Source organism: Lucilia sericata, unplaced genomic scaffold (assembly GCF_015586225.1).
Source record: "Lucilia sericata isolate MDLA Ls3-8-SP2 unplaced genomic scaffold, ASM1558622v1 Contig001517F_arrow, whole genome shotgun sequence".
Taxonomy (NCBI): Eukaryota; Metazoa; Arthropoda; class Insecta; order Diptera; family Calliphoridae; genus Lucilia; species Lucilia sericata.
The window spans coordinates 20,001-47,718 of NW_023995443.1; the positions used below are offsets into that span (position 1 = coordinate 20,001).

Genomic DNA, 27,718 nt, shown 5'->3' on the forward strand with positions numbered 1-27,718 from the left:
AAGACTATATGAAGCCAAGAAATTTTTTTCCACCGATAATTTGGGAGTAGAACAGGATGTGTTGTATGTCACGGCCAAGTACCAGGTGGGCGAAGAAGTTAGAGACATGTTTTTCTTTCGTGAGGGATCTGTGGTCATGTGGAACTTCAGTGATATTGAGACCAATAATGTGTTGTCTTTCCTAAAGCCATTTGAAAAGGATTCCTACTTGAAGCCTTTGGTGCGCAGTGAAAGTGAAGTCATGCCCTACACTTATATACCACCTTCGGCCGTAGACATAGAAGGAGATTTGGTATCCTCAGCAGATATAGAACCTGCCAGAGCGTTTTTTCAGAATGGCAAATTCTTTTTAACATCGGGAGAGGATAATTTCTACAATAAATATACCTTCTCTAATGCCTTGGCCACTTCCATTAAACTGGGTATTTGGGAAGCTACCTTAGATCGTTATATAGATTCCATGGCTTTCCTAACGGACGATATGAAAAAGGGTAGACGTATACGAATCTCCAGAGAAGAAGTTTTACGTAAAACTGGTGAATTGTTAGCTTTAAGACATGTTATCAATCTGTCTTCCGATTTATTGGATACCCCTGACTTCTATTGGGATCGTGAAGATCTTGAAGCGCTATATGTACAAGTCTGCAACTATTTCTCTATATCCCGTCGTACCAAGGTAATGAATGAGAAAATAAATCATTGCGTTGAACTGGCTGAATTAATATCGCACAATTTAAATGAGGCCCACAATACCCGTTTAGAGTGGATGATCATTATTTTGATTATGATTGAAGTGGGTTTCGAAATTATACATTATATAGATCGTTATTATGGTAACGAACATGAGGATGACCATAAACCTAAGGTTACAACGTCAACAACTAATCCTAGCCTACAATAAGTTTGTATTTAAATATTTTTTTTTATATATTGTTTATTTTTACATAAGGATTTATGTATTGAAGATGTGAGTGAAATTAAAAATTTCATAAGAAAGTGTATTTAAGAAAATTAAAAATGAAAACGAAATTAGTTTGTTGAAATCGAAATGGATGGACGAAGTATAACATAATTCGTTTAAACATTTTTAAGCAACATAAAGTTAAACATCAATACAAATTTCACTCAATTAATTTTTGTTGTCAATAATAATTTAGCACGAAATGTTAGTTATTTATTATTTATAAAAAAATATGATTTGTATATGAGTTTCATTGTATTTTAATATGTAGGTTTTTTTTGAATCGAAAAAGTAATAGTTCCGAGGGTAATTTTGAAAGTTTTTATCCATGAAAGAAAAATATCAATATTTAAATTTTTAAACACATTTTTTATTACTATAAGATTTTGATTTCATTTTTTACACGATTTTTGTTTGTTTTAATTTCTTGCGCTCTCTCTCTCTGTCTCTTGCACACATATCATCTTCAGGACAAAACTAAATTCTTAATAATTTTATAACCAATTAAGTTGATGCTATGACTGTAGACCCAATAATGGTGTAGTCTCCACAGCTGACGAGGATGTTACTATAGTATCGGTAAATACAACATTACGAGGTCTAGTATTGCCTTCCTCTACGACTTCAGTACAATGCTCCTCACCAGCAGAAGATTTTTTAACTTTGTGATGCATTTCATGCATATACAATGCACTTAGACACATATCGGCCACAGTCATATCGTTCGGTTTATTGTCCCACAACGAATCGGGGCCGTAGAGACTATAAATTAGTGACTGCTGTTGCGAAGGACCATCTATGCTGCCTTCGAGCTTTGAAACACGCAATCTTTTCATTTTCTTTGAGGGTGCGGGAAGATTGTCTCTTAAATGCGAGTGCTCTGCCCCAAGACTTTGTTGTAGCATTTGTTCAAAATAACATTGACATTGTTGGCCAGCCATTGATGGTTCACCTTCGGCATTCTTGGGTATAGTGTGAGCATTGTGTCGGAACAATAAAGACTTGGCTACTGAAGAGTACTCATCTTGTATGGTTCCAAATGACAAAAGACTTTCTGTTAATGGATTGAGATTTGCAAAATCCCTCTTTTGTTTGGTGGTTGCTGCTACACCACCTACAGCCACAGCTTTGCTTAAATCGGTTAAAGCGGTTTGACGAACAGCTTTTACAAAATCAAGCGCCTCGGGAGGCATTTGCCATTCGGGATTGGTTAAGGTAAAGTGCAGAAGAGACAATTCTGTTTTGCCATTAGTGGTAGCGGCAGCCATGTTCTCCGATTGATGAAGCGAGGTGGTAGATACATCCATTTGCCATTCCGGATTGCCGTGTTTACGAACATCCATTTGAGCAAAAGAGCACACATTGCCCACACCCCTGACAGATACGGTGAAGCTCCTAAAGAACTTCACAATTTCCAAAGCCTTAGGACGAAAAACAAACAGCAGTTGGAAGGGTGTTATAAGAGGACTTATAATTTCGTTAAGATAGTAGGCAGCTTTAAATTGAAAGAAGTTACCAAACTCTTTTTGAACCAAGGAAGTGTGAGCCTGATTTTTCCAATTACTGGGTAAATAATGCACATGAGCTAAAATGGCAGTCATTAATTGTTCCGGACACCAAATCATATTTTCATCCGGTATCATATTTCGACATATTAAACCAATTACCGACAGTACTGTCATAATGGTTAGCATGTGTTCCACTTGAAATACATATTCATCGTAGATACCTAAAGCCAAAAGAAGCAACAGTATGCCACCTGAGATAAATAATATATTTTTGGCTAATACTGCCATTAGAGGTGACGAAAAAGAATTTAAATAACGATTGGCATATTCGTAAGCACGATTAAGACGGGCATCTAGTTCATGATCCAATTCATTGAAATGCCTTAAATATAAGCGGCCATAGTTGGACCAAGTGCGCATACCAAAAGCCCCGGGTTCTTTCTTTAGAATATCGGCATAGGTAAAAGAGAAGAGGATTAATTGCCACACAAATATAAAAGGAGCTAATAGGAAATTAGCTATTGCTATCCAAAAAATTAGATTCGACAATCTTTTTGCCAACTCCACCTGATTGCCTCTTATCGAGTAGTCATCTCTTAACTGCCAATTATTTTGAAATGGTGATCCTGGACTGCGAAACAATATTAAATCAATATTGAATAACAAACCCCTCGAAAGCACAACCATCTCTCCACACAAGGGCACATTGAAACGTACAGGCAGCAGATTTTTATTCATTAAAGCCACCAAATAATTCTTAAATCTCAATATACGGTGATATATATCCAAATCAGTCAAATGATCCTTATCTATACACATATGCTGCTCCGCCTGGACTTCTCTTACCTTTTTCTTAATTTCGTGCCAAGTGATATTGTCCAAATTACTATCGTCTATGTGCAAAGCAGTATTATAGAATTTCTTAATATCCCAATATTGACACAAGTGATACAATACTTTGACACTGCGTATTAATAAATAAATCGACGCAATAAATAGCACCAACACGGTTAAACCTCCAAAATTATCTACGCACTCATCCATAGGTATTATTACATCAGATATTGAGATTTTCGTATGATTGCTGGCTGGCAACTCATTGCCAAAGAGTATATCATGATTGATACAGTGCACAGTGAAGGTGATGAGCCAAATGACAAAGGCAAACTGTATCAGTTGAAATATTTCGTCCAGAACAATTATCACAAAACCATGCTTTTGATGGTAGTGATACATGCGTGTAAAAAATGAATCTAAATCCTCGATATGATTCCATCGTGAACGATTTATTTCGGGTACTGTGTGCAAAAGAACACCACTATTTCGAGGAGTGTCCTCATCATTGTTCGTTGCTTCGTTATCATTCTGCTGCTGCTCTTCCTGCTGCTGCAAATGATGTTCGGGTATTACAAATTTATTTTCTTCGTCGCTTAATGTCTTGTAATTTATATTTTTTGAACCACTGGCCATGAGAAATCTTTTTATTAACTTTATTCTTGTTTTCTTCTATACAGAATTGTAAATCGCTTTGTTTGACCTTCTTCTTTATAACTACACAAAAAAAATATAATATAAACACAGAGAAAAAACACTTTATACAACAAAAACGTTGATCAGCTGTTCACTTCTATTTTAAAAAATATCCCCTCTATCACTGTTCCAGGTTGCCAGATATGTGTTGGGAAATATTCGAAAAATCGCTAAATCATTTATTTTTGGTACTAGGAATTATACCCTACACTGGGAGAGGGTGTTATAATTGTACTGATGTTTGTAATAGCAAAAACTATTGGTCATACACCCATCATAAGTATAGCAATCGACTCAGCATCAGTTTCTGATTCTTAGTCTGAATCGTATAACCTCTTTTTCAGAAAATCACGTTTTTGTCAAATAATAAAAGTAATCCATATATTTAACATACTACTCACTAATGTAGAGTATCACATGGTCGGCCAAGCCGAACTCTACATTCTTACTTGTTTAACGTGTAAATTTGTTTTCAGGGGGTTAGATATCATTTTAATTTATTAAAAAAAAGTAATTTTCTATCACGAAAAGTAATCAGATATAAAATTAGATTTTATTGTTTTCAACACTAAAGACACAATTTGACTGTTTTTTATAGCAAAAGCAATCGGAACCTAAGTATATCAGAATTAGAGTAACTTTTGTTTGAGGAAGTCTACAGAACTAGTATGCATGTCTTGTATTTGTTTTAGAACTAGTTGTAGTTGTGAAACTAATATAATTTTTCCTGAGAATTTATAGAATGTATTAAATTAAATAATTAATTAAATTATTTGGGTGAATCAAAATAAGCTTTACGTATATTTAAACATTTTGCTTAAATTTACACTTGAATAACGGTAAATTTATGATTTCTGAATATGATCTGCCGAAATAATAAATTTAAGAAATATGTATGTATGTATATATTTAAATTTTTACACTTAATGAAGTTTTCTTAAAAATTAATTTTGTATGATATTTTTTAATACAATTTCTTTAGTATTATAATATGGTAGCATTTTACATGATCACATTCGAAAAAAAACCATATGTACTTTTTAACAGTTGTTTTTCTATAGTTGTGGTGGGATATTTTTATTTTCCCGCCATTTGACTAAATAACTGTTGTTGTTCTGGGATTGGTAATTTTGTAGTTGTATTTAGACGCCATTTTTTGAACACATTGGAAATTTTCCTTAGAAAAACTCAAAGCGCAGTTTGTAAAATAGTGAACGTCTAGAGGTATACTGTATACAGTATGAGACAAAAGTATTTTAAATATAAAAATGTGGAAAGAAATGGGTATGATGTACATTTATGTATTTTGTATATGCATTATGTATTTTGTATATGCATTATGTACATATGTATATAAGATCAATTTAAAAAATCCATTAATTTTAATTAACGAAATAAAATAGGTAAATGAGAAAAATAAAATTAACAAGGTCTGCTGAAAAAAATAATTGGGCTTATAAACCAAGCACTTTACATTTTGAATAAATGCTTTAGTTTTATATGAATCTGAAAATAATCTACATACTTATTTATAGCATTATTTATTGCTTAATTATTTTTATATATCAATAATTGAACAGTATTCTTATAATAAATAATTTCGATGACTCATACTTATGTATATTATGAATTTTATTGAATATATTCGAAAAAACTATATAAACCCAAAATTTTTCTTTTAATAAATATGGCAACTTTAAGCAATATTTTATTTTCACCAACTGAACATACCTTAAAATGAAAAACAGCTGTTACAAAATTTCCCACTATTTTTAGCTGTCAAATTTATAGCAATTTTTTTTTAGCAAGATTCACGCAACTTCACAAATCGAACAAATTTGTTTACATAAATCCTCGGAATTTTCAATAAAAACTAAGAAAAAATGCGTTTAACATTAATAAATCTTTTCAAAGACACTGTACCCGGTCATATATTTCGTGGCAAGAGACGTTTAGTTAAGCCTGTTAGTAAGAAAGCCATGGAAACACTTGAACGTGAATACCAACGTCAAGAGAAAACAATGTTACTCTTGAGGCATCCCTATTTGACTGTTGTAAGTAGAATTGTGGAATTAGCCAAAGGAAATATCTATTTTTAAATTAATATCTTAACTTTACAGGAAGAATCTTTTGGCCATGTTAAGGATTTAAAGAAATCTGAAGCAAAAATTAACATGTGGAATGATGCAAAAACAATGAAAAAATTAAAACCACATGTAACCCTGGAGGATCGCTTAAATCATTTGAAAGTTAAGGAATCATGGGATTAAATAGTAATTTCTGTAAAAGTACTTGTTAGTTGTTTTATTAAGTTAAAATATATTTTTTTGTAATCCAAAATTTCTTAAGCGAGAAAAATGTCTTTAATGGTACAAAATTCATACAGCACGATTTGGAGTAAAAATTTCCAGGAAGGAAAAAACTTCTTGGAAAATAGTTAATCAGAATTGGGCTTTAATTTTCTTCTATAGAAATGTTATCCCTTTGTTAAACTTTTCAATAGAACGTTGGTCAAACTCTGCTAAATTTTTCTATAAAAAGATGATTAAATTGTAATGAACTTCTCTATAGAAAAGTTGATCAAATTGGGATGTAAAATAGTGTTGAACTTTTTATAGAAAAGTTGATTACATTATGATGAAATTTTCTATAGTAAACTTGATCAAACACCGATGAACTTTCCTATAGAAACTTTTATCAAACTCTTAAAATTGTCCCTCAGGTTTCAACTAAACTATTGTTCCAGCTTTTTTAGAGTGATTGAAATAATTCATCTATCCAAGATCGCAATTCAGTATTTCGTCCATTTTTATTTGATATATGGTTTAATTGCTATATTCTAAATTTAATAATTTATTTAAAACATACATGTATTATAGACAAATTTCTTTTAATTTCAGTGTAGCAATTTACTGTTAACTTTGTTATTGTTTTATAAGATATCATTTCACAAATCTTTACACATTAAAAAGAACAAGCGAAAAACATATGCAACATACAATGATGTCAACTAAGTGGTGCTAAAACAAAAAAAAATTAAATGCATTTCTATTCATTACGATAGTTTTTATAATTTTAGAATTATTTTTAATAAATACAAACATTTCTTAACTTTAAAATATTTTAAAAATATAATTATTATGAATATTTCAGCATTTATCTGAATTTTGTTCTTACGCCAACTTACATTTTAAAGTAAGTGTGATACTTTTTCTTTTCATAAAGTTGTCAACACTGCATTGTCATCTGCCAAAAATACCGGCATGGAGTAGAAAAAGTTATAAATTCAATTTCTCCTAAAAACAAACAATAAAAAAACATAAAATGTTAAAAACATTTCGAATAACATTGTGGCGATTCAATAATAGACATTATCAGTTAAAGTAAGTGTTTGCAATTGATCAATTAACAAATATTCACTCACGTAATACTCTGTATTGATCAAGTTTAGACTGCATACAACAACACGTTTTGCTACTACCAAGGCCAATAATGAAAATTCCACTAACGAATCCAACGATGAAAAACTAAATAATTTTGCCAATATACCAGTGGAACATATACGAAACTTTAGTATTATTGCACATGTGGATCATGGCAAAAGTACATTAGCCGATCGTTTGTTAGAACTGACTGGCGCCATATCACGTAACTCCGGTAATCAGGTATTGGACAGTTTACAAGTTGAAAAGGAGCGTGGCATAACGGTGAAGGCACAAACTGTATCCATATTTCATACTTATAAAAATGTCAAGTATTTATTAAATTTAATTGATACTCCTGGGCATGTGGACTTTTCGAATGAAGTCTCACGGTCATTGGCGGCATGTGATGGTGTTATTTTATTGGTCGATGCCTGTCATGGTGTACAAGCTCAAACGGTGGCCAACTATCATTTGGCTAAAACACGTAATTTGGCTGTGGTACCAGTACTCAATAAAATCGATATCAAACATGCTAATCCGGAGAGAGTTTGCAAAGATTTGAAAAACTTATTCAATATTGAAACAGATGAAGTTTTGAAGGTATTATAAAATTGTGATGGATCAAATTGTGATGAAATAGAAAAGCTGATCAAATTGTGATGAACTTTTCTGTGAAACAGTTTATCAAATTGTGATGAATATTTCTTTCTTTAATATTATTAAATTGTGATGAAGATTTCTATAGAAAAATTTATAAAATTATGATGAACATTCCACCAAAAAAGTGGATTAAATTGTTATGAACTTTTCTGCAGAAAAGTTGAGCAAATTGTGTTACACTTTTCTATAAAAAAGTTAATAAAGTAGACACGTTCATGAAATTGTAATGAACTTTTCTATGGAAAAGTTGATCAAATTGTAATGAACTTTTCTACAGAAAAAAGATGCTCAAATTTCTTTTCTATAGAAAACTTGTAGAAAGTAAAGAGTTTATCATTAAAAAACAGACTTGAACAAATTCAAAAGTACTTTTTTATAGGTTTCTGCTAAACTTGGTACTGGTGTTCCTGCTGTTTTAGATAGAGTGATTGAAGTAATTCCTCCTCCAAAGGTAGATCGCAATTCAACATTTCGTGCTCTTTTATTTGATAGTTGGTTTGATCGCTATCGGGGAGCTTTAAATTTAATTTATGTTTTAAATGGAAAACTAGAAGTTGGTCAAGAAATTCAATCCTTGAATACGAAAAAAGTGTATCCAATTAAAAGTATATCTTTGTTAAGACCAGCCGAAACTGAACTCCCTTGCATGTAAGTATTTTATAAGATAATATTGAAAATTTAAAACATACTCATATTGACGATTTTTAAAGTGCTGCTGGTCAAGTTGGCCTAATCGCCTGCAACATGCGCAACAGCAAAGAATCGATCATAGGTGATACAATACATTTAAAAAACGAGAAATGTGATGCTGTAGGAACTTTCAAACCTCAACAACCCATGGTTTATGCTGGTATATTTCCATCCGATCAGTCCAAACATGTTGCCTTGCGTGGTGCCATTGACAAATTAATTCTAAATGATTCAGCTGTTACTATGAAAGTTGATTCCAGTCCAGCTTTAGGACAAGGTTGGCGTTTGGGTTTCTTGGGTCTCCTACATATGGAAGTATTTTGTCAACGTTTAGAACAGGAGTTTGGTGCTGAGCCCATAATAACAGCACCATCGGTAACGTATCGTGTGGTATTGAAAAATCCCAAAATGATTAGACAAATGGGCACTGATACAATGGAAATATCTAATGCTGCCCTGTTTCCTGAACCTATAAATATCAAAGAATATTATGAGCCCTTGGTAAAGGGTACAATTATAACACCCAATGAATTTGTGGGCCAAATCATAAGTTTATGTGTCGAACGTAGAGGTGTCCAGGAGAGTTCCATTAATATCGATAATGATCGCATGCTTATGAATTATATACTGCCTTTAAGTGAAATTATATTAGATTTTAATGATCATCTGAAATCTTTAAGTTCCGGTTATGCTAGTTTTAATTATGAAGATTATGGTTATCATTTAACAAATTTGGTGCGTTTAGATATACATCTAAATGGCAAACCGGTAGAAGAATTGTGCCGCATAGTTCACGTTACAAAAGCCAAAGATGTTGGACGTGATATGACAGCTAAACTTAAAGAAATGATACCCAAACAAATGGTACAAATTGCCATACAGGCATGTGTGGGTAGTAAGGTTTTGGCTAGAGAAACCATTAAAGCTTATCGAAAGGATGTTACCGCTAAATTGGTAGGATGTATTAAGATTCTTTTATTATTCTTTTATTAAAATATTTATTTTATTTTCAGTATGGTGGCGATGTAACAAGACGTATGAAACTACTTAAACAGCAGGCTGAAGGCAAAAAGAAAATGCGTCAATTTGCCAATATTCGTGTGCCACATGAAACTTTTATTAATGTCTTAAAACGTTAAGGAAAGCAGTAAGGTGCATTCGAGAAATAATCATATTCAAATTTCAACTAGATGTAAGCAAATGCCGTAAGTTTTTTAATTTCATTTTTCTTTATTTTATTTTTTTATTTAAAAATAACATCTTTCCATGCTCGCCAAAATTAAAATTTCGTAATTTTGATAAAAATTATAATTTTTAGTGAATAATTAGAATTTTTAGTGTATAATTAGAACTTTTAGTAAAAATTCAGAATACTAATTTCTTGTAAAAAATGGATTTTCTTCATTGAAAATTTAAATTTTAGTAAAAATTCTAATTTTTAATGAAAAATCGAAATTCTATTGAAAATTCATATTTTTTGCGTAAACATTCGATTTTTATGTATACAAATCGAAATCGATTTTTTGTTTAAATTAAGAATTTTAAGTGAAAATCGGAATTTCAAGTGAAATATTAAATTTTTATCGAAATAATATGAATTTTAGGTAAAAACATATAAAACAGTTTCTAGACTAATGGCATACGTTTGAGTGTTTATTGATTTCTTTCCCCTGGAGAAAGAACCGTTGCAGTGTTTACTTTGTTTCGTAGTTATACTATAATTGAATGTGTTCTATAGAAAGTAAGAGACTGGTTTCTTATAACCGTAGCTTTTTAATCGTACTGTCCATAGAAGCATTTTCAATTAATTTCAATTTCTCTCTCTGTTCACTCTACGCAACTAATTACCCTAGATTAGAAATTTTAAACCAAAGACCAAAGTAACTATAGCGTAAGTAAGTATAGCGAAAACGGTTTTTTCTGATACTTGGATAAAATATTTCGAAAACCCTGATATAATGCCGGTAAAATTGTTAAGCTGACAAAAAACCTGAGTTCCCAGGTCGAATTACTTCATTCGTAATCGAATGAGCACCTGATTTTAAAATCTCTATAGACTAGAGTGTAGACTAGACTATAGACTATAGACTAGACTATAGACTAGACTATAGACTAGACTATAGACTAGACTATAGACTAGACTATAGACTAGACTATAGACTAGACTATAGACTAGACTATAGACTGGACTATAGACTAGACTATAGGCTAGACTATAGACTAGACTATAGACTAGACTATAGACTAGACTATAGACTAGACTATAGGCTAGACTATAGACTAGACTATAGACTAGACTATAGACTAGACTATAGACTAGACTAGACTAGACTATAGACTAGACTATAGACTAGACTATAGACTAGACTATAGACTAGACTATAGACTAGACTATAGACTAGACTATAGACTAGACTATAGACTAGACTATAGACTAGACTATAGACTAGACTATAGACTAGACTATAGACTAGACTATAGACTAGACTATAGACTAGACTATAGACTAGACTATAGACTAGACTATAGACTAGACTATAGACTAGACTATAGACTAGACTATAGACTAGACTATAGACTAGACTATAGACTAGACTATAGACTAGACTATAGACTAGACTATAGACTAGACTATAGACTAGACTATAGACTAGACTATAGACTAGACTATAGACTAGACTATAGACTAGACTATAGACTAGACTATAGACTAGACTATAGACTAGACTATAGACTAGACTATAGACTAGACTATAGACTAGACTATAGACTAGACTATAGACTAGACTATAGACTAGACTATAGACTAGACTATAGACTAGACTATAGACTAGACTATAGACTAGACTATAGACTAGACTATAGACTAGACTATAGACTAGACTATAGACTAGACTATAGACTAGACTATAGACTAGACTATAGACTAGACTATAGACTAGACTATAGACTAGACTATAGACTAGACTATAGACTAGACTATAGACTAGACTATAGACTAGACTATAGACTAGACTATAGACTAGACTATAGACTAGACTATAGACTAGACTATAGACTAGACTATAGACTAGACTATAGACTAGACTATAGACTAGACTATAGACTAGACTATAGACTAGACTATAGACTAGACTATAGACTAGACTATAGACTAGACTATAGACTAGACTATAGACTAGACTATAGACTAGACTATAGACTAGACTATAGACTAGACTATAGACTAGACTATAGACTAGACTATAGACTAGACTATAGACTAGACTATAGACTAGACTATAGACTAGACTATAGACTAGACTATAGACTACTAGACTAGACTAGACTAGACTATAGACTAGACTATAGACTAGACTATAGACTAGACTATAGACTAGACTTTAGACTAGACTATAGACTATACTATAGACTAGACTATAGACTAGACAAATTTCAATCAAAAATTTACAAATTTTCCTGGAACTTATTAACAAAAAATTTCAATCTTTTTAAAAGGCGTTAATAAAGATGAATAAACATAATATGCATAAATGAAAATAAGAAAAGGGTGTAATTTTTTAAAGAATTTTGATAAATATTTATTGTTTAAATCTATTTACATACTTAAACAAGCCATATTAAACATATCATTTATTTTATTGTCCGTTATCATACTGGTATGTACATACTTATGAACGAATGTTTCTTTTTGTTTTGTTTTCATTTAAAAATTTATTAGTGTGACAAAAACAAAAAGTTATTTTTAAACATAAATAATAATAAAAACAACTACAACAAAACGCTCGTATAAATAAATAAACAAATTTAACACAGATGAACTTCAAAGAGGAGGGAATAAAGCAAAACTCACAGATACTACTCACAAATATTAATGCATTTTTACAGCTGATCCACTGAAACTCTCTTGAGAAAAAGAGAGTTAAAAATTAAAAACAACAACGTAGAAAATTTAGTAGCCATTTTTAAATTTAATATTTAAATAAAAAAATTTTTAATAAAAAATAAAATATGTAAAGAATATTATTTAAATTTTAATTAAAAATTTATTTTAACTTAAAAAAATAAGTTTAAAAACTTAATACTGTCAACTACTTTAATTTAACAAATCAATTTATTTGTTGAAAAACTTTGCTTTTCTATTATTTTGTTTACATTCAATTTATTTTTCTGTCGCTCTCTCTATCTCTCTCTTTATTTAACTGCTTTTTATGCATTAATTCAAAATACGAATTTCCTTCTAGAAATTTGTTTTTTATTAAATAGTAAAATAAAGATTTTTTTTATAATTTTGCAATTTTAAACTTATAATTAATAAGTTTATTTATTTTATGATTCTCTAAAAAAGTTTTAAAATATTTATCTATAGAATACATTTTTTCATATTCCTTTTTATTTTGCTTTTTCTCTTTTAATTAAGTTTGTTTACGTTTTTTGCCATTATACAATTTTGTTGTTATTGCATAAACTCACACAAATGCATTAAACAGCTGGTCACTTCGTTTATTTTGTATCTTTAAGTTTATTTTTGTTTAACTTTTTTTGTCCAGAGTTGGGAGATTTCCATTTGCTAAATATTAAATAATATTTTTTTTTTTATTTTTTATAGGAAAGTTCTTAACAATTTGATCAACTTTTCTATAGAAATGTCATCACAATTTTATCAACTTTTCTACAGAAAAGTTCATTGCAGTTTGATAAACTTTTCTATAGAAAAGTCCATCACAACTTTGATAAACTTTTTATAGGAAAGTTCATTACAGTTTTATCAACTTTTCTATAGAAAAGTTCATCTAAGTTTAATAAAATTATCTATTGAAAAGTTCATCAAACTGTTCATCACAATCTGATTATCTTTTCTATAGAAAATTTCATTATAGTTTAATTAACTTTTCCATTAAAAAGTTCATTACTGTTGACACATTTGATCATTAGAATTTCATGAACTTTTCTATGGAAAATTTAGTTACACTTTAAGAACTTTTTCTATAGAAAAGTTCATTACAGTTTGATTTACTTTCTATAGAAAAGTTCATCAAAATGTAGTTAAAACACTTTTCCACAATTTTTCTGTTTTCTTTAAACATTTTTCTTCCCAGTCATACAACATACCCAACCCTGACATTTTTGTTGACGTTGGCTGTTTACAGATGATTGCTATTTTCGTTATTTTTTAATACGTTTGTATATTTTCTACTTGTCACAGTGTTTTTGTTGCGTTCAGTTATTTTTTATTAAAAAATTAATTTTCTAATATTAAAATTAATCAAAAAAATATTCAAGTAAATTATTAAAAGTGTTCTTAAAATTTGTAAAAATTTTCCAAAAAGTAATTCATTATTTTTACTTTAAAAACTTTCTTTCAAAAATCTAACAAATAAAGACAAAAAGGCGAACCAATTGAAAAAAATAACAACAACTACACCTGCAGTATATATTTTTCTTATTGTTTTTGGGTAAATATTTTAACATTATAGATAAAACAACAACAATTAAGTACTTATTGCAATTTTTATTTCGTGTTTGTTGTTTTTAACAAAATAATTTAAAAAAATAAAAGAAAAAATTCACACAAATCAAGTTATATATTTTTTTTGTTAATTTAAATTATTTATGTGTGCAATATTCTCATTGAGTTCTTTTTTTATTTTTTTAATTCCATCATTTGTTATCTCTCCCCTATTGATACAAACATATATTGTTGATACATAGTATTTATTAAGAAAAAAAAAAAAATCCAACAATAACAAAAAACAAAATCGAATTTAAATTCTTGTGTTTCCTAAAAAGTAAATAATAAATGAATTAAAAAACAGCTTTAATTGAAAACTGAAAATGATTGACTTAAAAACGAATTATTCTAGGAGTTTGCAGTAAGTGTCATGTTCTAAATTATTAAACAATTAACTTACTGTATCTAGTTAATAAGTGTGTGTGTGTGCGAGATATAAATATTTAAAAAAGATACACTTGCTTAATATTTTTTATCACCATTATTAATATTGTTACCGATCAATTTCGTAATATAACGCCATTTTTAAATTGTAGTTATATGAACACTCATATATACATACATACATACATACGCTACAAGTGCAAGTACGTATGTAAATAAATTTCGCCATTTTATTTAATATTATTTCGGTTAATTCCCTTATTCTATGAAGGGGGATATTTATATATATTTCAGAGTTACCATTTCAACTTAATGTGGAATATAAGCTTTATTAATATAAAGCTTTCTCGATGCCCGTTACATATTGTCCATAGTTTTAACAAGTAGATAACGAAAACTTTCTTTTCTAATCTATATTTAGTAGGGAATTTTTTTATTAAAACCTTTACCATAAATTTGTATTCCAATTTGTGACCATTTTTATAGGTTCTAAAGACGATCTTACCATGTCCATCTGTTGAAAACATAATAATATAATCTATACAGGAGAAGCTAGTAAGGTGTTATAGGTGAAACAAAGGGCTACTTTTCGACTTTTTTTTAAATTGTGAAAAGTCGACTTTTCGATATTTAGACTTTGCCATTTATGAAAAGTTAACTTTTTGACTTTTTTCAATTTTACAATTTTCAAATTTTCGAACTTTTTTAATATGAATTTTCTACTTTTTTTCGACAAAAAGTCGATACGTCGATTAATAGTCGGAATAAATTTATATAAAAAATTATTAAAATCTGAGTCGGAAAATCGACTTTTATTTAAGTGAAGAAGTTGACTTTTCATAAACTGCAAAAATGAAATTTTAATTTTACTTAAATGAATAATCGAAAAATCATCATAACTAATGCGGCAATGGTTATTAATTTGACTAAAATTTTTAATTTGTGGTAAACAAAATTATCACAACTTTTTAAAACACAATATTTTTCTATTTTGTTAAAATTTATAGGTTTTTAACACTTTACAAATGTGATAAATTGTTATTTTTTTCAATGTTTGGTTCATATTCTAATTATGACTAAAACGTAAATGACCACAAAACAATACGATTTACCAACCACAGTATTGTTCAAAACAAAAGTACTATTTGTAAAACGAAAAACTATCAAAAACTTCCCTTTTAAAGATTCATTCATGAAAACCATCTACGAGAAATGTAATTACATATTGTTAAATTTATTTACTTTATAAATAACTTATTTTTTAAACCAAAAGATGCGACCATACGCTTAAAAACGACGGAACGGTTCTCTAAGGAATTCGTGTCTGTTACGTGGTAAAAACGGAATTTAACTTTTTTGTTATTATTAGATGTACAGGCCGACAGAATTTCATTCCGATCGAAAGTATTCTTGCTTTACTAAAAACAATGCCACTTTCGATCAGAATGGAATTCTGTTATAGATCTGATAATATAATAATTTTTAACTCATTACATAAGGTTTTCAAGATATGGTGTCCTTTATCTCGAAAATAACAAGTTATTGGACATATTGGAGACGTGATAACAGCGCGAATACATATTTTTTAAATTAGTTGTGTCATTTGAAAGACCAATCTTTCAATTTTACTATATAGGTTTAACCTCTAATATATCTCCTTGCTTCTTCGAGATATTTTAACCTAAAACATAAAGCAACCATAAATAACCAAAAACTTAATATTTAACTATATTTCGCTTTTATTTTATACAAATATGTCACAATTTCTTTTAAATGTTTTGATAAAATACTTTTTGAATTATTTCAACATCTTTTGTATTTGGTGAGGTATTGTCTGTTGAAATTTCAGACGTAAATTACATGCAATATCTATTTTTTTGTTATTTACAGTTGCTTCTTACTTCGAAATATTAAGTAGAAATTACAGAACCTTGAACTTATATTTTATAGTGGGCAGATTGAGCTTTTAGACGACATAACATGTTTTATAAAGAAAGATGCGTTCGCGATGTTATAACGTCTCAATTTATATGACACTATAATTTGCAATCCTGATGTGATTCGGATTCAGCGCGGCTCAATCCTTTATAGAAGAATAAATTAATTTCTGGGTTTCAACTTTTTTAAAATCTTTTGGCCTGTGTAATTATAGAATAGGCTGGCAAATTTGCATAGGTTTCGATTAATACTGTATATGGTTACCATACTTCTACAATGTTATGGTGGAAGTATTTTCTATTATAATTTATCTATTTGTATTAAGTAAAAATGAGAATACTTTCTTGACCACATGAATAATATAATAAAAATAAAAAAGTAATTATAAATTGTGACATTTATAGTTTTTTTTAAAAGACAGATTAAATATGTCTACAGATTTTTCAAATTGAACAGAGTTAATTGCATTTTCTCTTGTTTTTTTTAGAAATAATTCTTAAAATTTTGTATTTTTTAAGTAAGGTACATATATTTTTATTTAAATAATAAATTATGCAAGATCATACAGTATATAGGTATGTATGTATGATTTTTTTCTGTGTATCTCAAACCTAAATTCATGATCATCTTAAGCAACGCTACTAATATTTATTATTAAAGTTTGTTGCTACGTGCAAAAATTAGTAAATAATCATAATTTAAAAAAAAAAAATTAAAATAGCATTAATTATAAACTGCGCATTAGTGTTGTTGTTATCTTTCTTTACTTTCAATTCTATTATGAAATATATATTTTTGTTTTGCTTATGTGTATTTATTGTATGCACGAGTGTTTGTTTAAATTTCTGAAAAAGGTTGTTGTACTCTAATCAATGCATTAGATTTATTTATCTTTTAAATATATATATAATTTTATTCTTATGTATTTGTGTTTAAATATACACACATATTTATATATGTATAAACATACATACATTCAAAAACAATGTTTATTATTTTATTTAGTGCAAATTTATAGAAATAAAATTAATATACATATTTCTTAGTATTAGTATGCATAATATACCTATAAAAGCAATATTTGTAATGTACTAATGATTTACCCTGCGTAAACATTAATTAGTTGCAGTTACTAATCAAATTTCTGTTAAAAAGTAAATCAAGTGCGTAAAGATCCTCTGAGTTGAGAGAGAGAGAGAGAGAGAGTAAATTCAGAAGACATTTCCATACTATTCGAGTAGATAATAATGGTCAACTGGTCGATATTTAATAGGTATTCCGATTTTTCTCGCAATCGTCTCATATAATAAAAAATAAATCCATTATCTTAAACAGTTTATGAACCGATTGTGTAGACTGAGATCGCGTCGTCAGTCTTCTCTTGCTATTATTCTAATTCGAAAGTGTTGCTACTATGTATATAATTCGTCATCTCATACCTTTTTATATGATGACGTCATGAGCAGTGCGATAATGTCATGTTGTGCATCTTAGTCCTAATTAAGTAGAAAATTATTTAAATTAGGTACCGATCAAATGCACACTTCCGTTTACAACCACGCAGATGGGATGGTCTGTGTTGATTAGGCAACAGTACCTAAAGACGTAATCGGTAGACCGAAATACGAATCCATCATATTTTGAAATAGTACTAACTTATAATAAAAAGAGTTATTTTTTAGGTTTCAAAGTTCTAAACTAATCTTACGCTAGACTACTAATTACATGTGGACTAGACTATAGACGAGACTAAAGACTAGCCTACATACTAGATTATAGACTAGATAATAAATTATAGGCTAGAAAAGACTAAAAACTGGCTTATTTACTATTTATCAAAAGTTTATAAGTTAGAAAAAGTACCGAAAATGTCGTGGGGTACCGTGGTAAAATACTGAAAAAAGTACTAAAGTACTGAATTTTCCATGCCCGTATCATATACATATGTACACTTGATGTTAAGTCAATCCTCTACGGGGTATATGTTGTTTTTTCGGCAATAGCACCGAACTAGTCCAAAACTCTCTCCCTCGAGTTTACACAAAAGAATCCTTTCCATTAACCGGGACAAACTCTGTCCTGTAGGCTACCAGTTCAGGTGGTACCAAATTATGCGGCACTCTGGTTCGACCCCAGGCCGAGGATTTATTTGACACCACCATTTTATAGCTCCTGCAGACTAGAGGTACATAGCTCTTAATAACTTACATTTGTATTCTTTGACCCAGCTCACCAAATAGTGATAGCCGGACAACCAAGCTTTTTCGGTGGGAAAATCAGTACATACCTTCTTTTTCACCATACAAACGTGGACACCCTAATGTACATACCTACGTATGTTTGTATGTTTTGTGAAATCATTGCAAAAACTTGTTACCACCTTAATATATAAAATATTTACATATGTACAAACAAATTTATTTTTAAAATAATAAACAAGTATTTTTAAATTGCACATTACAATAAGAAACAGCACTATATACTAAATACATTGTATAAATTAATTTACATATGTACTAAATACATACACATACATATGTATGCAAACATACATACATATCTTAAAATGTCTTTGACCGCAGTTTTATTTCCGTCTTTTATATATTGTTGCATTGAACGTGTCATTTCGTCTGTCTGTACGCAAACAGCAGCACACTTTTTGTTGTAGAGAACAAAAAAAAAATAATTTTAAAACAAATCACCTGAAAAACCATTTAAAAAATATATGTGAATACAAAGCAAACAAGCAATTAAATAAAAGTGAAAAACAAAAACAATCAAACAAAACACTCTTTTGCATTATTACATACTAGTTTTTTTTTTGTTTTGCTTAAAGTTCTGCATAAAATTCTCTCTGTATTTCAGTATTTATTTGAATTTCTTTTTTGTTTTATTCTGTGACTACATTAAAAAAAAGATGAAGAACAACGGAGGACAATAATAAAAAATCGAATTTTCATGACCCTGAAAAAGAACGCGCTGCCTCTGTGCTATACAAACAAAAACACAGGCAGAGAAAGACGGACAGACAGATATACAGACACGATGTTAAATGACCGACAAACCGACATTCAAAGCTATTGAGTACAAATTGTATGCACGCACACACACAACAAACTAAACATAGGCAGCAACAATGATTGTAACGGTACAGGAGTTTGATAAAAGGGGTAGGGGGAGTGGGAGGCATGACTAGACAATCAAATAGAGAAAATCAAAAAACAGTTAGACAACTATAGTACATGCAAATGAACTTCTTTCAAAGTGTTTTGCATTTGTAGGTACCTATTATCTATGTGTTTGTAGTATTGTATGTTTGTTCTTGACGTGCCTTGCGACCTTGAAAATTTGTGAGCTTTTTTGTTGTTAAAACGAAAACAAAACAATACCACAGTGAATTTATAAACATAAACAAATACATATGTACATACTTACATGTACGGTACATTTGGTGTTCTTCTTCTTTATATTCATACACAAATACGTCGACATGAAATGCACTCTATCTGAACCCACACCTACCAATTATAGGTACATATTATTTCTCACTAGTGGCGATAGTTTTTCCCTTTGTCCTGTCTGTTTGTTTTTGTATTTAAGTGCGCCCCAGCCCCTTTTTAAATTTGAATCTCATTTTAATATAACGTTATAGTAAACATAACAACAAACATTAAATATGTCGTAAAATTGTGTTTTTGGTAAAATAAAAACAAATTAACACATACAAACAGTCATAAATTGCAAAAAATAAAAACACAAACATACCTACATATACATTTGTATACCTATTTGTGTATATTGAATTAGCAAAGTGTTGCACTCATTTTAAATATGTATATTTATTTCTCTCTTTCGTTAAGCTAATAGAATGTCAGTTCATTATATAGGGTTGCCAACGAAAACATACTTTAGTCTATCAAAAAAAAAAAAAAAAAAAAATTATGAAAAAATGAAAGTATTTTGTCTCTTAGGAGATTTATAGAATCCAGCGGATCTCCATACTGCCGAGACCAAGTTATTCCGATACTTCTACAAAGCCTTTGAAGTGCATTTACCAAGAATTTCAAATATGTGTGAGTTTTGTGAAAATCCTTGACAACAAGCTGTTCAAAAATTAAGTAAAGTATAAACTTGTTAAAAATGCTTAGTGCGACATTCATTGGTCATTCCTCAAATCCCTTAGAGTATGCTTTTCTTAAAAATTTGTTTTATTTCTACCAAGTAGGGCTTAATTTTAAAGTTTTTAAAATTCACTCAAATAATTCAAAAATGCGATATGTATCTTGAAAACCTGATGTGAAGAATTTCAGCGCAAAATGTATACGTCTCTCCTACTATAAGTTTAAAAATTCAGCGCAGCACAAATTTTGCAGGAGTTTTCAAGATTATTAATTCTATTATCATATCTTTATCATCGGAAAATTTTAACTGAACTTAGTATCCTACAGTGAAATTTGCATATGTTAGTTAACCAACAGAAAACATGTAGATGTAAAACCTTTAAACCTTTGAATTTCTTTATATAATAAATATTAAGGGTTTTCATTTAAACGTTCAAAACCCTCGTTAACTGTGCAACCTGTGCATGTTTCCATTCTCGCAATTGAATTGTATGAAAATTGATTTGCACAACCCTTATAAGTTTGAGCGACTATTTAGACTGGCAAACTTGAGCAAACTCATTGTGCATTTAATAAATCTGTTCACTATTGTTCACTTTTGAAATTATAGACTTAAATATTCACATTTTTAACATATTTTGTAAAATTTTTTGTTAAAATCGTTTGACATTGCTGTAAAATGTTTATAAATATTGTAATTGAACAGAATTTGAACAGGGGTTTCATGAAACAAGTCGAATAAACTTGCCCACTTGCACAAATGGGAAACTTAAGCGTTTAAATGAAAACCCTTATTATTTCGTTTGTTTATCCGTTCGTTGGCCCTCTATATGTAATTTTTGACAGTCGCGAAAATTTCATTAAAACAAAATTATCTCTTTAATGAACTTAATAATTGATTTGATACTTCTGCGCTGGGAAAACGTTGCATAACTAAAATCAAAAATGTGTATGTTTGCTGATGAAATGTACACATTTTTCTCCAGATTATTTAAACGTCATATACATGTTATAAAGCCACAGCTTCTTCTTCTTTCTAAATCCGGAAATCCGTTTTTTACCCATATCTCAAGATTTTGGAGGTGTTTGGCAAATTTCAAAAAACAGATTCAAATTGTACTCGATAATACTTATCAGACAAGTAGTACCACTTCCCAGGTATTTCTATATTAGATTTTTTGTCTCACTGTACATATTTTGAAGTTGGAAAATCTATACAGAAATTATCGGAATAATTTTGGAATTTGTGATGGGACTTATAATATTCTTTATTTTAAAGCTATTGAAAGCTCTTGAAACAAAATTAATTACTATTAAAACTTGGCAACTCTTTTGTTTTAATTCAAGTGCAGAAAAGAGACAAGCAGATTTTGTATGCGTTCGTTCATTGAATTTGTGAAGTGAATTGCTTTGCAATTTTTTTTTATTTCATTAGAGTTGAATTAAATTTGACATCATCAACATATCAACAGAGCTGTAAGTTAAAAATAAATATTTTTCTTCAAACTAAAATTAAAATATTTAAAAAAATATTGCTAACTATTAAAAAAATAAAAGAAAACCCGAAGCATTAATATATAAATAAACTTTGTTTGTAAATAACAAAACTTTTTTTGATTTTGATTAAGAAAAAATAAATATATACAAAAATATACTCATCAGCTGATTGCTAATAAAATAAATGGAAAAACAAAGCAACAATTGAAAAAATAATAAAATGGAATAGACAAAAGAGCATACTGTCTGTAGTGGTGTGAGTGCGATTGAGTAGAATTTTGTTTTTTTTTTAAATAGGGGAAAAGTGAAAATATTCTGTGGAACGATTTTTTTAACAAAGAAGTTAATTAAAAAGTAACAAATATTAAAAAAAGTGCAATTTCATAGATTAAAATAATAGTGCTTTTTTATGTTTAAAAGTAAACAAAAAAAATCCCATCAAGTTCAAGCAGAAAAAAAAACGTCAACAATTATAGTTGTGTGAGTTTGTTCTCAATCTTTGTTGGTTTTGTTTTTGTGTTTTTAACTTTGGCGGGGTGTAGTAAATGAGTCGTGTAGGTGCCGTTGTTTTCGTTATACATTTTAGTGGTTTTCTTCTTATTGGTTTGTTGTTTTTCGTTGATTAACGCTCAATATTGTAGTTTTTGGTTTTGTATTTTATATTTATTTTTCACTCTGTGTAATTGAGTTGTACTGCGTATCGCTGTACACGTAGCGCATTCACTAAACAGCAATAACATTTAAAAGACACAACAACGTCCAACATAGGACAAGAAAAGTGCAATTGATAAATATTTTTTTATACTATTATGTATTTCATTACATTTTTAAGATAAATAGTAAAATTTCAATAAATATTGTGCAAAAAAAATGTGAGTTTGTGTTATTAAATTAGAAGAAATCTGTAAATATTTTGAATTTAACCAAAAACCATAAATTAAACTGTGTTTGAAAATTGGTATGGATGTGAAAATCGTTATTTAAAACAAAAATGTACCTAATTATTATAATTTAATATTCAAATGATAAATAAAATTCCTTTTGTGAAAGAGAGAGTGATCCCATTTATTTATTAATATGCAATTTTTTTTCGTTGCTTTCCTTTATTATTTATTGTCTTCTACTTACACCTGCAATTTCTGCTCAATTCTTAAGAGTTTGTGTGTGTGTGTTTTTTTTTTCGAATTTCTTTTATATCAACACTTGTATGTAGTTGTTTTGAGTTAAAATAACAAAATCGTTTGTTTTGTAAACAATTTTATTGTGAATTTCTTTATTTTTGGAAGCTTTTACTAAATTAAGTGTTGCCATATGCAAAGAAGTTATATTGAAAGAAATTTAAGGATCTTTTCAGCTGTGAAATTAACAGTATTTGAAAAAAATTGTAAAAAAAAATTTTGAAAATTAATTTTAACAAATTTCAATTTATAATATTATTTTCTTCCTTCTATTTTTCAGTTTGTAATGTTTTAAATTAAACATTTGATTTTACAACCACAACAAAAAAAACTATACAAAAATGATTAACAGTGTCAACGCTTTGGAATTTTTAAAACCAAAGTTAATAACAATGGACAAATTTAATACAACTACTACCACAAAATTACTTCCAACTTCTTCGCTTTCGCAAACGAGAACATTTGTAACAATTAGTGGTCATCATCATCAACCAGAAAAGCAACAACAACTATCATTTAATGATGATATTAAACACCAGGAACGTGTTAGAGTACAACATTTAGAAAATCATACAAAATTACAAAATAATAAATGTTGGAATAATTTTCGTACCTTATACAACAATATAAGTGCCTCCTCCGCCACATCATCCTCAGGTGTTAAGAAAGATAACGATAATGAAATAGATGTTGTAAATGTTGAACATTTATCCCCAACAACACAAACACAAAATAATATACAAAATAAAAGTGCCTTTAATTTAGAAATAAATAATAAGATATGTTACAATAACAACAATAATAATAATAATAGTATTTGTGGCAATAATAATATAAATTCAACAAGTATCGTTGGTAGTAATAATAACTATCAATTCTATTGCAAACAATTTACTAATAATAAATATGGCCTTATAAATAAACAATCTTCATCGCCAACAACAACAATGGTTGTAATGACAGCAACTGAAACACAAACATCGCCCAACAATAATACCCAACGTACGGAAGATCAAAATAATGCTTATCGTCATATTGAAAGTGTCCATAATTATGCTAAATCAAAGTCCTATGAAGATGACGATGAAGACAATAAGTCACCTAATGGTAGTCGTCATAGCAGTTATTTGGACGATGATGAAGACGACGAAGATGATGATGAAGAAGATAATGATGATGACGATATTGATGCAGTATATGGTAATGATGATGAAACAAATATTGAGGAATTTCCCCATGATTTAGATGATGCTGCTGACTATGAAGATATTTTCAATAGAAGAAGATATAAAAGATTACAAAAATTGTCCACTTCATCTGATGGTGCTCTAACATCTAGAAATAATAGATTGTGCAATATAAGAGTAGGAAATTCTACTAATTTTGTAAACGTTTTAAAAGACCATAAAATTCGTGATACTGTTAAGAAAAATGACAATAAAAAGAATGTTAATAATGAAGATGAGGATGTTCACATAGATGTTGATGTTGAAACTGTAGAATCCCAGTCGTCGCCCAATCTATCTGTTGTGGGCACAAATACTTCTTCAACTAGAGTTAATAGCTTGGGTGAGGAATCAGCTGCTGTCGCTGACTGTGCTAAACCTGATCATCATGCTCGTCGTCCTATGAATGCGTTTTTAATATTTTGTAAACGTCATCGTGCTATTGTTAAGGAGCGTTATAAAAACTTGGAAAATAGGTAAGTTAGGAAATTAAAAATATTCTAAAAAACTTTAAATTTTATTTGATTATTTCTATATTCTTCTTAAATTTACTTTTAGAGCAATAACCAAAATATTAGGAGACTGGTGGGCCTCATTGGATGCAAATGATAAAAAGTGCTTTACAAATCTAGCTCAACAAGTAAATTTACTAAAATTTATTAAATTTATTCAAACTCTAATACATGTTATATTTCTGTTCTTTCCAGAACAAAGATGCCTTCTTTTCAGCAAATCCCAATTTTAAATGGTACAAACTACCAGCACCACCTCTACGTACTCTAACAACACGTCCAACCAATGCGTTTGGTCAAGAGTATCAAGAAGATAACAACGAAGCCGCCAATAATAATGCTCTCGAAATTATAAGCAATAATACACGTAGCTGTAACAGCAGCAATCATGGTAACTACTTTAAACTAGCCGACGAAGCACAAATGGGTGATTTAAGTCAATTAATGCAAGATAAATCAAAGGGCAATAACACCAAAAAATCTGCTGATTTACAACAAGCTTTAGGCGAAACATCACAATTTATGAGTGCTCACATAACAGGTAATACTGATGGCCTTGAAGACAATCCCTTGAAAAGGCGTTTTCACAATGAGAACAGTTTTTCGAGTAATAGTAGTGAAGATGATAACTTAGAACCCAAAAAGAAAAGCGCAAGATCTTGTAAGGGTAAGAGATATCAAGAATTAATAAATTCTGGACAAATAGCTACGGCAGTAAAGAAATCAAAGTCCTCAATGCGTTTAGCTGGTGGTGGAGGTGATAATGCTGAAATGATTGTTAAGCAAAGTTTCGCAAATGTAAATAGTTGCAATAGTTCTCTAAATAACAATAATGATAACATTGTCTGCCAAAAACGTTCTATATCCGAAACGGAAAATATGTTGTCATATGATTTGAGTGGTTTTGATTTAGAGGAAAGAATCAAAGAATTACCCGCTTTAAATTTGGATGATTATTTGCAACGCAAACGCAATACAAAAAAGAAAAAGAAATTTTCTACCAATGGTAAAAAAAGAGGACAACGTGCTAACACTAACAATGAAATGAAGACAACACAAACTGCTGCTGCTAATCAAAACGCCAAACAACAACAACAAACTGCCACTGCTGCAGTGGGCAGTCAAAAACGTAAGGCTCGTAAGGAAAGCATAACACGCCGTGATGTTTCGGCCATAGAACAAGAAGTAGCCTCATTGTTACCTTTAACTATAAATGGTTGTTGTTATTTTCAAGAAGCGCCCACAACCATGAAATACATAAAAGCAATGGATAAAGACAACACAACTGTACAACAATCACTTAATGTTTCAACATCACCAATCATTCCTTTACAACAATTCAACAACAACTCTTCATCATCAGTATCTGTTGATATTTGTAATAATATTAACACTAGTAACAACAACAACAACAACACTTTAAATGACAATATATCGTCGTCTACCTCAGATTTACTCATACTGGCCGAAGTAGCTGCCAATCGCACTGAACTAAAGCATTAATGTGTTTTAAAATTAAAACTATATCTAACAATCATACATACATTCATATTTATAGTGCAAGTTTTTTTACTTGTACATTTTTAATATGATTTTATGATGGTTATTTTATAATAATATTGATATTTATTTAATTCTAATTCTAGTTAAATATGTGTGTTAACTAATTTAATATCATAATTTTATTTACATTTATAGAATGTGCAATAATTTGTTAATTTCTCCTTTTTTCAAACGTTTCTTTTTAATTTTGTTTTAATAAGTAATTGAAAGAAACGAGTTGTCAGATGTAATAGAAATTGAATTTGTAAGGAAAAAATATTGAGCAACTTCCGGGGAGTTTACTCTGTAAAATGATTTAGAACAAAATATTTGTTTTGTATCGTAGTACGGAGTAACCCACCTGCAAGTTTTTCTCAAACTTAAATCAAGCTAAAATCTATATTTTAATTCAAAACAATAATTTTTATAGAATTTAAAAAACTGCATTGAAACCCGTTTCTTAACATCACAAAAAGAACAATATTACATTATCCAAAGTTTTATTTAAATTTCAAACTTTTAATTTGTTTAAAAAACTCAACTGTTTAATTATTATTTGTAAAAAGGCATTTGTTTTTAATTCTTTATTTAGTTGGTTCTCTCATGCTGCCTAAGTTGAAGAAAAAAATGTTAAATTTGTTATCTTAGTCAACATTAAGTTATTGGTTTCTAAACTTCTTGTATATTAAACTAAATAGTAGAACTATAAGTAAAAATCTAAATTGTTATAATGATTATAATTTTTTAACTATACAAACCTAAAAAAGCCTTATTTTCTCATATTATTGTTATAAACAATTATTATTGTTGTAGTCTTAAGGTTAACTTTATTATTTCTTTTTGTTAAATTCTCTATTTCTTTAATATCTCATTTGAAAAAAAACTGTTCAACAAGTTTGTAACAAATAGCAAAGAACTTTTAAATTAATCTAGTTTGTTAAGTTTTAAACTCTTTGAGTCAATCAAATTTAATACAAAAATATCAAATATCATCAAATAAAGTTATATTTGTTTTTAAGTAACTGAAAAAAATC

At 29.3% G+C, this 27,718-nt stretch overlaps 5 protein-coding genes and 1 long non-coding RNA gene across 11 annotated transcripts in view; 4 read left to right on the forward strand and 2 right to left on the reverse strand.

Annotated features, from left to right (window-relative positions):
* The window catches only part of LOC119611731 (required for meiotic nuclear division protein 1 homolog), a 1,579-nt gene extending 507 nt beyond the window's left edge, over positions 1-1,072 (forward strand). Inside the window, exon 1 of the mRNA XM_037967411.1 lies at positions 1-1,072. This exon is cut by the window's left edge and continues 507 nt beyond it. Coding sequence (XP_037823339.1) covers positions 1-901 — 901 coding nt within the window. The 3' untranslated portion in view covers positions 902-1,072.
* A 229-nt stretch (positions 1,073-1,301) lies between these two features.
* LOC119611722 (autophagy-related protein 9A) lies at positions 1,302-4,036 on the reverse strand. The gene has a single exon (XM_037967398.1). It carries the CDS (start codon positions 3,937-3,939, stop codon positions 1,477-1,479), a length of 2,463 nt encoding a protein of 820 aa, XP_037823326.1. The 5' UTR covers positions 3,940-4,036; the 3' UTR covers positions 1,302-1,476.
* A 1,747-nt stretch (positions 4,037-5,783) lies between these two features.
* Positions 5,784-6,357, forward strand: LOC119611725 (ribosomal protein 63, mitochondrial). The gene is made up of 2 exons (XM_037967402.1): positions 5,784-6,053; positions 6,120-6,357. Exons 1-2 carry the CDS (start codon positions 5,883-5,885, stop codon positions 6,267-6,269), a joined length of 321 nt encoding a protein of 106 aa, XP_037823330.1. The 5' UTR covers positions 5,784-5,882; the 3' UTR covers positions 6,270-6,357.
* An 852-nt stretch (positions 6,358-7,209) lies between these two features.
* Positions 7,210-23,753, forward strand: LOC119611720 (translation factor waclaw, mitochondrial). 2 transcript variants are annotated; one of them, XM_037967395.1, is made up of 6 exons: positions 7,210-7,382; positions 7,451-8,024; positions 8,464-8,732; positions 8,795-9,728; positions 9,788-9,979; positions 23,685-23,753. In XM_037967395.1, exons 1-5 carry the CDS (start codon positions 7,324-7,326, stop codon positions 9,911-9,913), a joined length of 1,962 nt encoding a protein of 653 aa, XP_037823323.1. In that variant the 5' UTR covers positions 7,210-7,323; the 3' UTR covers positions 9,914-9,979; positions 23,685-23,753. The 2 variants fall into 2 exon arrangements, with proteins under 2 accessions (XP_037823323.1, XP_037823324.1); XM_037967396.1 differs by having other exon boundaries at positions 9,788-9,966; positions 23,685-23,731.
* LOC119611718 (putative uncharacterized protein DDB_G0282133) lies at positions 9,788-27,450 on the forward strand. Of its 5 annotated transcripts, none has more exons than XM_037967390.1 (4): positions 9,788-9,979; positions 23,685-25,106; positions 25,189-25,270; positions 25,338-27,450. In XM_037967390.1, exons 2-4 carry the CDS (start codon positions 23,746-23,748, stop codon positions 26,643-26,645), a joined length of 2,751 nt encoding a protein of 916 aa, XP_037823318.1. In that variant the 5' UTR covers positions 9,788-9,979; positions 23,685-23,745; the 3' UTR covers positions 26,646-27,450. The 5 variants fall into 5 exon arrangements, with proteins under 5 accessions (XP_037823318.1, XP_037823320.1, XP_037823322.1 ...); XM_037967392.1 differs by having other exon boundaries at positions 9,828-9,966; XM_037967394.1 differs by lacking the exon at positions 9,788-9,979 and adding an exon at positions 13,958-14,230.
* LOC119611721 lies at positions 18,998-20,177 on the reverse strand. Its single transcript, XR_005232095.1, has 2 exons — positions 20,044-20,177; positions 18,998-19,310 (listed from the first exon to the last, which is right to left on the reverse strand). It is a non-coding gene; the product is annotated as an uncharacterized LOC119611721 (long non-coding RNA).
* Positions 27,451-27,718: the final 268 nt, after the last annotated feature.

Excerpts from the sequence above, each read along its gene's own strand:
- LOC119611722 (XM_037967398.1), bottom strand. The coding sequence starts at position 3,939 with ATGGCCAGTGGTTCAAAAAATATAAATTACAAGACATTAAGCGACGAA.
- LOC119611725 (XM_037967402.1), top strand. The coding sequence starts at position 5,883 with ATGCGTTTAACATTAATAAATCTTTTCAAAGACACTGTACCCGGTCAT. Across the intron at positions 6,054-6,119 it reads GGCATCCCTATTTGACTGTT|GAAGAATCTTTTGGCCATGT; the intron begins GTAAGTAGAATT and ends TTAACTTTACAG.
- LOC119611720 (XM_037967395.1), top strand. The coding sequence starts at position 7,324 with ATGTTAAAAACATTTCGAATAACATTGTGGCGATTCAATAATAGACAT. Across the intron at positions 8,733-8,794 it reads GAAACTGAACTCCCTTGCAT|TGCTGCTGGTCAAGTTGGCC; the intron begins GTAAGTATTTTA and ends CGATTTTTAAAG. Across the intron at positions 9,729-9,787 it reads AGGATGTTACCGCTAAATTG|TATGGTGGCGATGTAACAAG; the intron begins GTAGGATGTATT and ends TTTTATTTTCAG.
- LOC119611718 (XM_037967390.1), top strand. The coding sequence starts at position 23,746 with ATGATTAACAGTGTCAACGCTTTGGAATTTTTAAAACCAAAGTTAATA. Across the intron at positions 25,107-25,188 it reads TATAAAAACTTGGAAAATAG|AGCAATAACCAAAATATTAG; the intron begins GTAAGTTAGGAA and ends ATTTACTTTTAG. Across the intron at positions 25,271-25,337 it reads TTACAAATCTAGCTCAACAA|AACAAAGATGCCTTCTTTTC; the intron begins GTAAATTTACTA and ends TGTTCTTTCCAG.